At 34.2% G+C, this 13,147-nt stretch overlaps 1 protein-coding gene across 1 annotated transcript; it reads left to right on the top strand.

The window, feature by feature from the left end:
* Nucleotides 1-659: 659 nt before the first annotated feature.
* Nucleotides 660-12,734, top strand: LOC106179993 (protein unc-119 homolog B). The gene is made up of 5 exons (XM_013563831.2): nt 660-974; nt 7,473-7,586; nt 8,301-8,412; nt 9,414-9,586; nt 10,411-12,734. The coding sequence occupies exons 1-5, from the start codon at nt 818-820 to the stop codon at nt 10,521-10,523; spliced, it is 669 nt and encodes a 222-aa protein (XP_013419285.1). The 5' UTR covers nt 660-817; the 3' UTR covers nt 10,524-12,734.
* The last annotated feature ends 413 nt before the right edge of the window (nt 12,735-13,147 follow it).

The raw sequence follows: 13,147 nt of genomic DNA, 5'->3' as shown, positions 1-13,147 counted from the left end.
TCAGGGGCGGATTCAGGATTATTGGGGGGGGGGGGGGAACGACAGACCTCGAATGCGAAGCCGACCATGCATCGCCCCCTTGGTGTGGTAATTTGGAGAGCAAACAGTGCCCTTTGGAACTATGCTTTAGTTAGTCAAACTTCAAATTTCAAGAGGGGAATATTGGTGTGATATGTTTTTCAGAAACCGAAGAGGGAGGGGGGGAGGTTATAGGACCCCACCCCCTCTAAATCCGCCACTGCTTCGTTGAAGTCAAGATGTCAAAAACTGAAAACTACCAAAAACTGGCACCTGTCAGAAGTTACATAGGCTGGCATGACATTTTTTTTTACTTAAAACTAAGATTTATAATTTTTTTTTTCGGTGTGCCAAAAATAGGAAAGGTAGAGTAATGCATTTTCAACATTTATTATAAACATTATATTATAGGCCTAGGTCTAAGGATTAACATTTCATCATGGGCACTCAGACACTGAAATTCTGAAACTAGTAATGTAGAGTACCAAAGTACTGGTAGAAAGCCGTCTCCGACTAAAGAAAAAAGCTCGAATATTCGGTGAATGCTTTTGGCTAAACTTGATTAAATTGCTTCAGTTGGGTGCTTTTTCGTCTAATAAATTTCAAGCAGAGCACAGCAAACACAACAATCCCAGCATTCCATTTGGTCGGCCATATTGGAAAAAAAGCTTGGGGAAGGTGATTGGTTGCTTGACACCGTAACTAGTCGTTTCTTTATAGATATCCTTGTTTATACTGAATGAATTAGACCATATATCCATTCTATAAGAACTTCAGAAAAGGTATCAATATTTTCAAAATGAGCGCAAAGAGTGCGAATTCTGGTAAAAAGAAAGGTGGAGGGTTTTTAGCACGGCAAGTAAAGGCAAAGAAGGATGCGTTGACGGAGGAAGAGTTATTGAAGAAGAAAGATATTACCGCAGATGACGTCCTTAGGTTAACAAAAGGCACCGACAGTAAGTTTATCCCAACAATTTGGCTTAATATTTTGAAATTGTTAACTTAACTTTCATTGTGAATGTACCAATCGTTTTATTCATTTATTTATTTATTTCAGTATTCAGCCTATCACTTTCACAGTTTCAGGTCATGACACTAGCTTGACAATTCATGCGTTAGAATTCTTATTTACGTGTTTTGATATTTGCTATTTAATGAAAGATAAAGGTGCACATAACTATAAAATGGTGGCCATCAAGTGCATCCACTGGGGGCTTTCAAAATTTTTTTTTAGCTTACCTCTCACCTTTTCAAGTGGCACACTGCTGAAAAACATACCAAGTATTCCATTGACAGTCTGTAAATAAGGTTTAGTTGATCTGCTTGTCTACCAGTTGTGCCACCAAGAAATCATTGACCGATTGAAGACTGCCATTAACTGACATCTGAATACACAAAGTAGATCAAATCAAGATGGGAGTTTTTTCACCCCCCAGGAAACAAACTATTGTGTACAAAATTGTGTAAAAAGTATTGGTTGGCCCACGTGATTGTTCAAGAGTTGCTTGGCCCACTTGATCATTCTAGAGTTTGCTTCTAGGAGCGAAACAGTCCCTGATGTAATTGTCACATTCAGAAGTGCGTCAGTGGCAGTCAGCAACAGGTGTGCGATTTCACAGCAGCATAATTGCTAGACGTCAAGAATGACTGTACATACTTTTGTCTTTTAAAACACATACAATGGTTTTACGTCATTGTCAGAATTAGGATTTTTTGTTCTGATTTTTTTCATGCCCAAATACGAAGATTCAATATTAAATATACTCTCCACATCCTTGACGTGAATTTATATTTCTAAAGGAATATTATCTTTTGACTTGATGAAGCTTGTGTTTGTGCATATTGACCCTTTTGGGATAACAGGTATATCACACATGTAGGACTAATATCAGACAGCAAATGAGATTTGGGCTCATTCCCAATGGAACTATCGGTTTTCATATCATAGATAGATCCAATTCCGCTGGGACTCTTACTAAATGCAGTCACTTTAACAGATTAACACGCCTATTCCTGTCTCCAAAATACGAAGTGCTTGTATAATTACCAGTTTTTCTGTGTTCTACTTAATGCCAGGAGGAGGTTTGTTAATTTGTTTAACTGATTTCATTTTATTTAAGTCCCCACCTAGTTAGATCGATTTATGTAGACCATCATTTTCAATGGGAATGAGCTCTATGTGAATCATGCTTAGCCCAGGATTGCCTCTTTTACTTGTGCAGGGGGTATGTGCAGTCTGCAGTGAAATATATTAAATCATATTAGTCCTATATTTTGCAATCGCTGAACAAGGTCACTCTACCCCTCTCTGAGTAGGATTATCATTATATAATAGTACTGATGTCTGTAATTCTCACAGAAGCAAATGCCAAGACTAGCGCAAAATTCATGCATTAGCATTCCTATTTACATTATATGAATGTCTGCATGAAGGATAAAGATGTAGGTGTACAAAAAACTAGTGCATCCACCAGGATGTGGGGATTCTCAAGTCTTTGGCTTAGTTAAACACCTATTTAAAATGCAAAATACTGAAAAGCCAACAGAATTTTTCCATCTACAGCACTGTGTGTATCCATCAAGCCAGAAGTGTCTTGATTTAATCCACAGTTGTATCACACCAAAACTTGGTAGATTTGTTATGATGCTCATGGTTTGGGGTCAATTGGTGCAAAAAAATGGCCTTTTTGCCTAGCAGTCTTAAATATGTAGGGAAAATTGTGATAAAAATGTGTAAGGACCAGCAAAAGTTTGGTATGACCAGTATTTTTTTTTATGTACAGCTAGTCTGAAGGACTACTAAAGTCCCAGAGTGTCTGCCATGTCTCCACTTACGCTACCGGTTTCAAATATAAGTGAATGGGCACTGTTCACAGCACCTGTCTCAGGAAAAAAGTGTCCCTCGTCTCCCGTCTTATGTATGGTGAAGTGCATCATGAAAATGATCGTAGTTGGGAGAAATAAATAGATAAATATTATGACGTCTTTTCTTTGAATCGCAAGATATGTTAGTAAAGATTTTACACAGCAAAATAAGATTTAAAAAGGAGGGTAAAAAGTGTTTGAAACACATGTTAAGCATAAATTGTGGCTTATCTTGCATGGCGCTTTGGGTAAAATGCAATGCTTCTGGTAAGATGGACATTTTAGCAGATGGCCTAAACAATCCAATTTTTTCAGAGGTTTTCATTGCTGTATTTTAATCAATATGACCAAAATAATTTCAAAGTCAGTAATTAATCTTTGTCAAACTGTTTGGTACATTACTGTATGGTAGGTTTTTTATTTTCATAACAAAGAGTTATTGGTATAAATACATGTATCTATATCAGTACACGTTCACATTGCAGTTCAAAATATATTTCTTTTATTTGAAGGTCAACTCTTCAGTTTAACATATAATATTAATTAATTTTAATTAATTTTCAAAATTTTTTAACTTATTACTAGTGGTCACATTCTAGTCCATCTTTGATGCATTTGAAGTGACACGTTCTATTTCTAATTAAGTAGATTTTAGTGCCTTAAATATTAAAAAAAAATTGCATGTTAAACATAATATGTATTAATTGTTTTATATAACTGTATGTTTTTTAATATATTGTTTAACTGTACAGACCTACTGGAACAACTTTTAAGTAGTTAAAACCCAAACTTCATTGTATTGATACAATAACAATTAGCATTAGCAACAGCACAGGTCATAAAATATCCTTGATTAATAGTTTGTTAGAGGTTGTGTCATGGTGCTTTGTGTGCACAGCATTTGAAATTGATGGGTGCTACTGTCATGAGGGTTGCAGATAAAGGCATGGCAAATTAATTCATATCCTAGAACCATTCATGTTGTCTAAGCCTAGTAAAATATGAATTTTTAATAGCATATAATGTTACAAAACTATGAAAAAATCCTCCTCCTGTACAGATTTAAAATGACATACAGGGAAATTTTGCAGTTCTTTTACTACCACTTTTTACACACACACACACACACACACACACACACACACACACACTGAAATAAATAATAGTAATAATATATTACAATGAAGTCTTTAAGCCACTGTATTGAATACCCCCAATCAACGCAAGTATAAAAATGTTAAATAAATCTAATCCATATTTAGGTTATTTATCACCAGTTTATACTGTTAAAGTTATATGTGCTAATAGTTAGTTTACATTTTATATCTTTTACAGTTACAGAAAATTAACTCCCCCCCCCCCTGCACACACATGAGTATGATGCACATACATGTATGTACAATCAAGCATGTGCAGGACCAGGCACAAGGTCAATTCACAAAGCATTTCATCGAATGTACATCAAATCGTAAAGAAATAACATTAGAAATCAAGTATTATGCATTTAACTATGACATAAATTCAAGATATGAGACCAATTGTTATCAGTAAGATCATAAAACAGATAATACTCCGTGAGATCAATACATGAATATTCCTAAGGTGTATAAAATGGAAATAAAGGGTATACTATATCACTCTGCAAAGTTTATTAAAGCAAAACTCTATAAGCCATTGAATTTATGTGTCATTTTTACCCCTCTCCATGCTCACGTCTCCTGCCATAATTTTCTTAGAGCAGCAGGTCCATTTTGAAAACGAGGTCCTGTCTAATATTTGGGAAAATATCGGGTCATGTGAGCTACTAGTGGATAGCCGGCTGTTAAATCTCTTTTTTAACTTAAGGTGATTAATTTGGTTTATCCCTTGGCATGTCAGCTTTAACAAGAAGTTATATATCTTTACAACTTCTTAGCTTTAAGAAACTAATAGAAATGGTTTTTATGCATTACTGAGAATTCCTGCTTGGTTCAGATACTAGTATATATATATATATATATATATATATATATATATATATATATATATATATATATATATATATATATATATCTTTAAATACAGCAAGCATTTTTTTTTCTGGGTGACTGTTATAGAGATGAATAGGATTCCTTTGAAGAGAGATATCTGCTTTTTTAAAGTGATGCAGCATCATTTTCAAACAACTACCACTGAATGTTTAATATCTTTATATCATTTGACTTGTACAGTACGTAGTTGTTCAAATTTCTTGTAAAAAAAGGAGTGTATATATGGTTGTGAAATTTATCTGGTCACAATGCCATCATCCTGATCCATGGATGCTACCATTGTGCTACAGTTGGGGCATCCTTTGAAGAAAAAGTATTGATTCTTTTTCTTCATGATTATCAGATTCCATGCATATCTTGTCGAGTTATTCAACTAAATGAACTTCTTTTTTTGTATGTGGAATAGAAGTTACCTCATTAGCTTCTTTGGGTAACAGTTGTGTACATAGATTTTGCTCTAGGTGGTTTCTTGAGTTAGTGCAGATGGATTGATAGGTTTGATTTATGCTGATACTGTTGTATTTCAACTAGTAATGGATGATACACTTTGGAAAGAAACCGTGCCTCTTTTGAAATCATTCTTGCTCTTCATATTCAGTAGTGCAGGCAGCTGCAATTAAGGGAGTAATATAAATCTAAAAGGCTCCATTGGTTAAATCCTTTCTCAGAATATGTCAGTAAATTCATTGGCCATGATCAATTTCTAGACAAAGACTCACACTTAAAATATTAACATTTAGGTTAAAACTTGGGCAGACTTATTGATCAGATCGTTGCTCAATAATTTAATTGTCATTTCATTTTCCAATAAAGGGTAAACAGTCGGATAAAATGCTAAATGCTGCATTTTTTTTTTTTTTTTTTTTTTTTTTGTGAAGTAACTATTGATCATTTAACTCCGAGTGATAAGTAGATTTTCTGTGTGCCAACAAGTAAGGTACTTTGCATGGGATTTAAAGTCTTAGATCCCATTCCCACAGATTTTAGATCGATCTATCCCTGTGGGGAATCTCACTAGATTACTGTATGCTTAGCACGCTTAAGCGTCTTTCCCGTCTACTAAAAGCTGTAAGGGGGTAATTAACTGTTGTGCATGCTCGGCTGACTGCAATTTAGTGTGAACCCCCAGGGAGTTAGGTCAATCTGGGTGGATCAATCTTAGACCCTATTCACATACATTTTCCCTGTGGGGAGTCTCACTAGATTACTGTCGGCTTAGCCGGCTTAAGCGTCTGTCCCGCCTACTAAAAGCTGTAAGGGGGTAATTAACTACTAGTATGGTGCGCGCTTGGCTGATTGCAATTTAGCGTGAACCCCCAGGGAGTTAGGTTAATTTAAATCTCTGGATCGATCTAAATCTCTGGGAATGCACCCTAAACCTCTGGGAATGCACTTTTAAGATTATGTGACTGCTTCTGTATTGTCTTTAGTATTATGGGTTTATCTTTATGTTTTGCAGTTTATTATGGACAAACCTTAGTGCACATTGTCACAGACCAATCAGCTGAACATAAAAACACAACCACTGAAAACGGCTGCTTATAAAATATATTACAAATATATAACATACAAATAACATACACCTTTAACATTTGTCAAGTGCCCTGTGCTGTTTAATTCTGAACTTAAGTTTGTAGACGTTTTGAAAGAACAGTTTCATCGTTATCTGCTCCAAAACGGCAAAAAATCCTCTTTGTAGTGTGTCTCTCGTTCAGTAGATAAGTGCTGTGTCCCTGTGAGTATTTTGAAATATTTAGCTATCTTATTGTAAGATGTGTTCCCAGTCCACTGTCAGTCCTTCCTTATGTGCTACTTGTATGCTCACAAGTCACTGTCGCAAAGGTTTGTACACTTTAAAATTGCTCACATGCAGCAAACAAATATACTATTACAATGCACTCATGGGATCATGTAACAGTCCCATGGCTTTTTGGTACTGCATATGATAAAGTCTAGTTAACAAATCCAACTATCCTACTGTGATAGTGTTGCAAACAATCTATTAATTACTACACATGTTGCATCAGTAGTAGTCATTTATGTTATATAAGTACACGGGTTTGTAAGATAATTATTCACAAAAATCAAACAACATACATTAGCCATCAATAAACATGACAGTGTCACAACATTTAGCCTGCTCTTCAGTTTGTGGAATGTGAAATAAACATTAACTGCCTCACGTGCAAAGACATTAATGCTAATACAGCATGTTAATGTTACATATTAGAAACAAACAGCTGTTATAAAACAGTTTAATAAATTTTTCTGAAAAGTGCACTAGTACCATATGGTGACCTTGCACTTGAACCATACTGTGACCTTGAACCATGTGGTGACCTTTTTTCAGTTTATATTAGTTATTATTTTCAGATGCCTGAAGCTTATTCTTATGATATTTAATGGGAATTTAGTAAATTCAGAAAGGTTGAATAATTTTCTCTTTACCAAATGTTAATTTATTCTAAAACTTTGTCAGCTGTATCATTTATAATAATCATCCTCCCTGGGAATTTATAGCATTTGTATTTAAGGCAAATATATTTCTTTTTATTATAGATTACTTATGCCCACCAGAGGCCAACGTATTCAATATTGATTTCACACGGTTTAAACTGAGAGACATGGACACTTCTACTGTTCTTTTTGAAGTGGCAAAGCCTCCACCATCAGGTAAGTTACCTTCTCCTGTACCATACTGTCTTATGTTGCCTGTGACTTAATGATGAGCAAGTTTTTACACCATGATAGGTGTTTTTAAGCATTTATACTGGAGATACTCAGTGCACTGACATTAGAAGCAACATTGTCCAGCTACTTATAGAATGATTGCCACAATTTGAATATCAATAAACGTCAATATGAATATTGATTTGTGGAATGACTTCATTTCTTCATCAGGACATGAATTGACTCATAATTTGTTCATTCTTATCTTGGTGGTTCTTATCATTGGGGACTCTTCATTTTCTTTTTGATAGTTATTTGAAATAAAATAAAAGGATGTGTATGTGGATTGCTTGATTTATACATGTTAGTTTAGTTAATTGCTGTACAACTATTGATAAAGAATCTGAGCATGTTTACTCCTGAGGTTTTCACTGAACATGAACTGTATTTAGATGACTGAAATCATAAAACTTGAAATTCTCTTTTGATTTTATCTAATAGACACTAGTGATGACCTTTCATGAGTGTATTTAATACATGTTTAACAAGAAACAAAGAACAATAAAAAAAAAGAAATTACACAACAAAATGGTTAATTGCCCTTGTGATCATTGAATAAGATTAAATTCGTATCAAATTTAGACCCAGCATGTAAAAATTGAGAATTTGAAAGTGAAATGAAGAGGTGATCACGTTTTCACTATGAATATTTTTCAGAAACAGATGAAGAGCATGACATTGATACAGATGAGGTTGATCCCAACGCTGGGCGTTTTGTAAGGTACCAGTTCACACCAAATTTCCTGAAGCTACGGACTGTAGGGGCAACGTAAGTGCAGCATATCCTTTGCTTTATGTGTGACTTTCAGCCATTTAAACTATATTTAATGGAGTAATTGTATGTATGACTTATATGAAATATTGGTGACATTTAGAGTTAAAATATAAAGATTGACACATATATAGTTATTGTACCACCAACACAGCGCTGGCGGTACACGTGGTTTTATTCCAACTGGTCTCGTCTGCCAGCTCCGCCATATCTGCCACCATTTGGCCATTACCGCTTCTCCTTCTAGACTACAAGGGTCAGTGTACCCATCTCTTGGATTTAGGTCACACATAGTCTCGTCTCATCCCAAGTGAATTTTGGGCTTTGTCAGTGCACAGGTCTGGGTGTGGCACTCATCACAATGCACCCTTGTGGAAAATTTGCAAAATTAAATGCTAAATATCTCCCAAACCGAAGGAATTATGGGGAAATTTTCTACTGATAGCTATCTGAAAGTCGTATGGAGATTTCAAATATGCCCTTTGATTTGGTCTTTGACCTTTATCTCAAGGTTAAATAGGCCATTATTTCTATAAAATGGGATTTTTTTGCAAAAAAAAAAATTATTTGTGATGATTTTTACAAACCACTCAGACCTAACCCATAATATAATGGGTAGGTTTTACACTTATGGTCATCTTTAATCTTCATGAGTTTGGGGTCAATCCAGCCATTAGATGCCGAAATTGAAAAGTCTCTAATTTTGAAACCATACATGCTAGAAACCTCTTGTTTTTTGCATTTTGTAGAGCACAACACTGGAGTTGGTGCCCCCCCCCCCCTTTTTTTTTTTGTTTTCCATACGAATGCACTTACTCCAGCTGGTGGTACAATAATGGAGGCAGTTTCATCTCTCTGATCCTCTAGTTGAAGCTTGTTTAATTATTGAGGTTAAAGTGATATTTGGGTGCTGAAATTTTGCATTCTTTTTTCTTTCAAAATTTAGGTATTTATTTTCTTTAAGATGTTTTAATCATTTGATACATTTTGTTTTCCAGCGTTGAATTCACTGTTGGTGACAAACCTGTCAGCAAATTCCGCATGATAGAGAGGCATTATTTCCGTGAACGCTTACTGAAAAGCTTTGATTTCGAGTTCGGATTTTGCATTCCAAATAGCAAGAATACAGTAGAGCATATATACGAATTTCCTCAGCTTACCCCTGATGAAAGTAAGTATCTTCTCTGTTTCACACTACCATGTGAAATCTCTTCCTCCTTTTTTGCACAAACACTATGTTCAGAAAAACATTGGGTAAAATTTGTCAATTCATTGGCCTTTTTCAGAAAGTTATGAGCTTGGTTGTTTTCTTGTTGGTACATGAAGTGAAGGCCTTAGGCCATCCCTAGAGCACTTTCCAGTCAATGGTGCTTCCTAAAAATTGAACTTCCTTATATGATATGGAGAAAGCTTCTGTGGACAGCCAGAACTTATGCCCAAAACATCTGCCTGCTGATTTTCATTTTCCTTATAATTTGAACATAACAATTAAGTATATATTGTTGGTGTTTTTACCATACTATAGAAGGAGTCACTTGGGTATTTTCCCCCACATTTTATGATCATTTCGCAATCTTTCGGAACTACTACTTTATGATGTTTTGTAAGGTATGTTATTTTGTAAAATAATGACAAAAGCATGTTTTGCAAATATTTTGGAAAGTTAGACAGGTAGCCTAGTTGTTATTGGTCACTTCTTAGGATTTTCCATAGAAGGGTCAATAATATGAATAACAGGAAGTAAATAATGGAACTGAGCAGTCATATCATTGGATGGCTTGACACCTAATGTGGCAAATGACATCACTCACACTTAATAAGGTTTTAGTTCTGGTGGTTTGTTTTGCTTTTCTTTCTTTTTCTTATTAATTTTTTTCTTTGTTTTATTTTTATTATTATTGTTGTTGTTGTTATTGTTTCTTGTGAGAGAGGAGATTTTAGTGAAAGTAAATTGTATTTTGATTTTATTAACTCTGCTAATTTGTTGTTTTTCAGTGAAAGAGATGATTGACAACCCATATGAAACTCGCTCTGACAGCTATTACTTTGTTGATGATAAACTGATCATGCACAATAAGGCAGACTATGCTTATAATGGGGGGACATAGACTAGTGTCAATAATCATATACCATTGCTGTTTGGCTATCTTTGGTTGTGACAGAAGAGGTGAATGTGACTTTCCCCCACATTTATCTTGTGAAGAAAAAGCAATGACTATAAACTTGTGAAAAAGATGAGCAGGCTCACATATCACTGTATGATGCTAGTATTGAGATTTTTTTCCATTGGCACTATTGAGTGGAAAGTTTGGTAGTGTTAAGAAGTCTTTCTTATTCTTCTTATATGAGAATCATGGAGTATATAGTTTTTTTCTCCTTCATTTATGTTTACAGTTGTATATCTGGAATTTATAATGATCAAATTAATATTCAGGTCAATATTTAGATATTTAAAATATCATTTGGATAAAACAGCTGTGTTTGTGTATACTTTTATACCATTTTCTTTAAACCAACTACCCTCTAGTAATTTGGCTTCAAAATTGCATCTATACCACATGCTTTTGTCATATTTAAAACACCTGTTAAGATAGCCTGTTAGATAAAGTGTCTGATTTTAAATTTAGTGTCTACAGCTGGGAATTGCAGATTACTCTCTTTTTGAATGTTATGTACAGATATATAGTCTGAGTACTGTGATTGATGGTTATGTATAAGCTTATCCCCATTTGAGTTTGATGCTGTTTCAATTTAGCCATACTGTACTGGCATAATTATCAGTGTTTCCTATGTAATAGTTGGATTCTTGTTTTGTCAGATGTGTGTATCTCTTTTTATTATTATTTATTTATTTATTTATTTATTTATTTATTTATTTATTTATTTATTTATTTTTGTGCACTGGAGGATTTTATCCCTAGGATGTGCATAAGGTACAAACCAATTCTACAAGATTATTTATTGTCAGTGTAATCAATTTCGTTGTAATTCACATACCCCTATGTTGATGTTAATGATATATATATATAACATGACGGTTTGGGCTTTCCAAATTGTTGTATATTATTCTAATATTTACAGTTGTAAAACTGGAATTTTGTAAATTTGATTTGTGTAGTGTGCATATATTGGTATTTTAGTAAGCAAAGAAATGGAGCTAATATTGTTTGAATTGGTAGACAACTTTTTTTCCTTTGCACCAATTTCTCTGCCATTCCTTTTTCAAGAAGTTACATAGTTTTTTCTTTATCTAAGGCCCTATTAGGTCCATTTAACTGTAGTTTCATTAAACTTTTTACCAAAAACACCCTCTTTGTCTTTTAAGCTAGAAAAGTGGGTCATTGTCCAAAGATTTTTATCTGTATAATTTCTTGAAAGGATGAAAAACTATAGCAATTTGCTCAGTGAAGTGGATTTTTTTCTTTTGCTTAGAGGTACATTTTAAACCAGATAATCTCTCACTACATTAGTTGTGTGTGTGTGTGCATGCCTTGCTTTAACCAATATTTAGCTTTGCTGTCTGCAATACAGCACTTCTATGTAATGTGCATCCATGGGTGTATTTCCGTCCTGTATTTTACCCAGTGAAAAAGAAAGTGATCTGTGATTTTGTATATCATGGCAGATAGAATTGCCTATTTACGTTTAGCTCATTGATAGATTTTAACTATAGAAAGCTGTGTTTTCAAAACTAGTCAGCGAGCATTTTTAAAAGCCCATTACTTTTTTTGTTAGATCTATGAGGATGATTTGAAGATTCTGTTATCTTTATTATGTTGCTCTGCTTGAGGTCGCTTAGTTTGTCAGATTTGTTAGCATTTTGTGAGTAATTTGTGATCATACATCTACTGTTGACCTCTATACATCATTTCTGATGCCCAAAATGTATAGTGATTTTTTTCTTATGCGAGAAAATCTGGACTGGATTAATACATACAAAGATCACAAGTGTTCAATATACTGTAATGTGTTTGATATAGTTGTGTAATAATTCCTTTAAAACTGTATCAACAGGAATTCTTTGTCTCTTCGACTGAATTAACTGCTAGAAAATTTTGAATGTATCATGTTCTGATAGAAATATATTATTTGTAATCAAACAAAACACACACACACACACACACACACACACACACACACACATTGTTTGATTACAATAATTTTTTGATTTGAGACAAAGAATGTACTTTTATCTGAAGTAAGGAAAATTATTAAACAATACTTGAAGTACTGGACTGATTCTATCAATGCAGCATTCCGTTTGTCTATATTTAAGTATTGTAAGTGCATCAGAGCATAAATAAACATTACAAAAGGTGGTTTCGTAGTTTTCATATTTCTGTTGTTTAACCTAGCAATTATTATTATTATTATTATTATTATTATTATTATTATTTTGTCAGTGTTGGATATGCGTAAAAGGTTTCGCGCGGGGAGTCCTCAGTGGATTTCTCCGGAGCTGATTTAGAAAATTATTATTACGGGCATTTTGTCTGAGGATGCTTCAAAGGAAACTTACAGTCTACCCTTTATTTACTTTTAAACACATGAGAGCGTTGTCGCTTGCACTTGCTTTCTTTTAAAGGTACGAACCAGTAACACATGTAAACCACTTCTACTAGTTTCTTAGTAGAAGTACTAGTACTAGTTTCTTAGTCAAATAAATTCGACATGCCAAGGGATAAACTGAATAGATCACTCGATCAGCCATAAAAGAGCTTCAGACTGCTCC

Source organism: Lingula anatina, chromosome 1 (genome assembly GCF_051362555.1).
Source record: "Lingula anatina isolate TDL-2025a chromosome 1, LinAna3.0, whole genome shotgun sequence".
In the NCBI taxonomy this organism is placed as follows: domain Eukaryota; kingdom Metazoa; phylum Brachiopoda; class Lingulata; order Lingulida; family Lingulidae; genus Lingula; species Lingula anatina.
The sequence above is the reverse complement of the archived record's forward strand: the minus strand, read 5'-3'. Positions and strand labels throughout refer to the sequence as shown.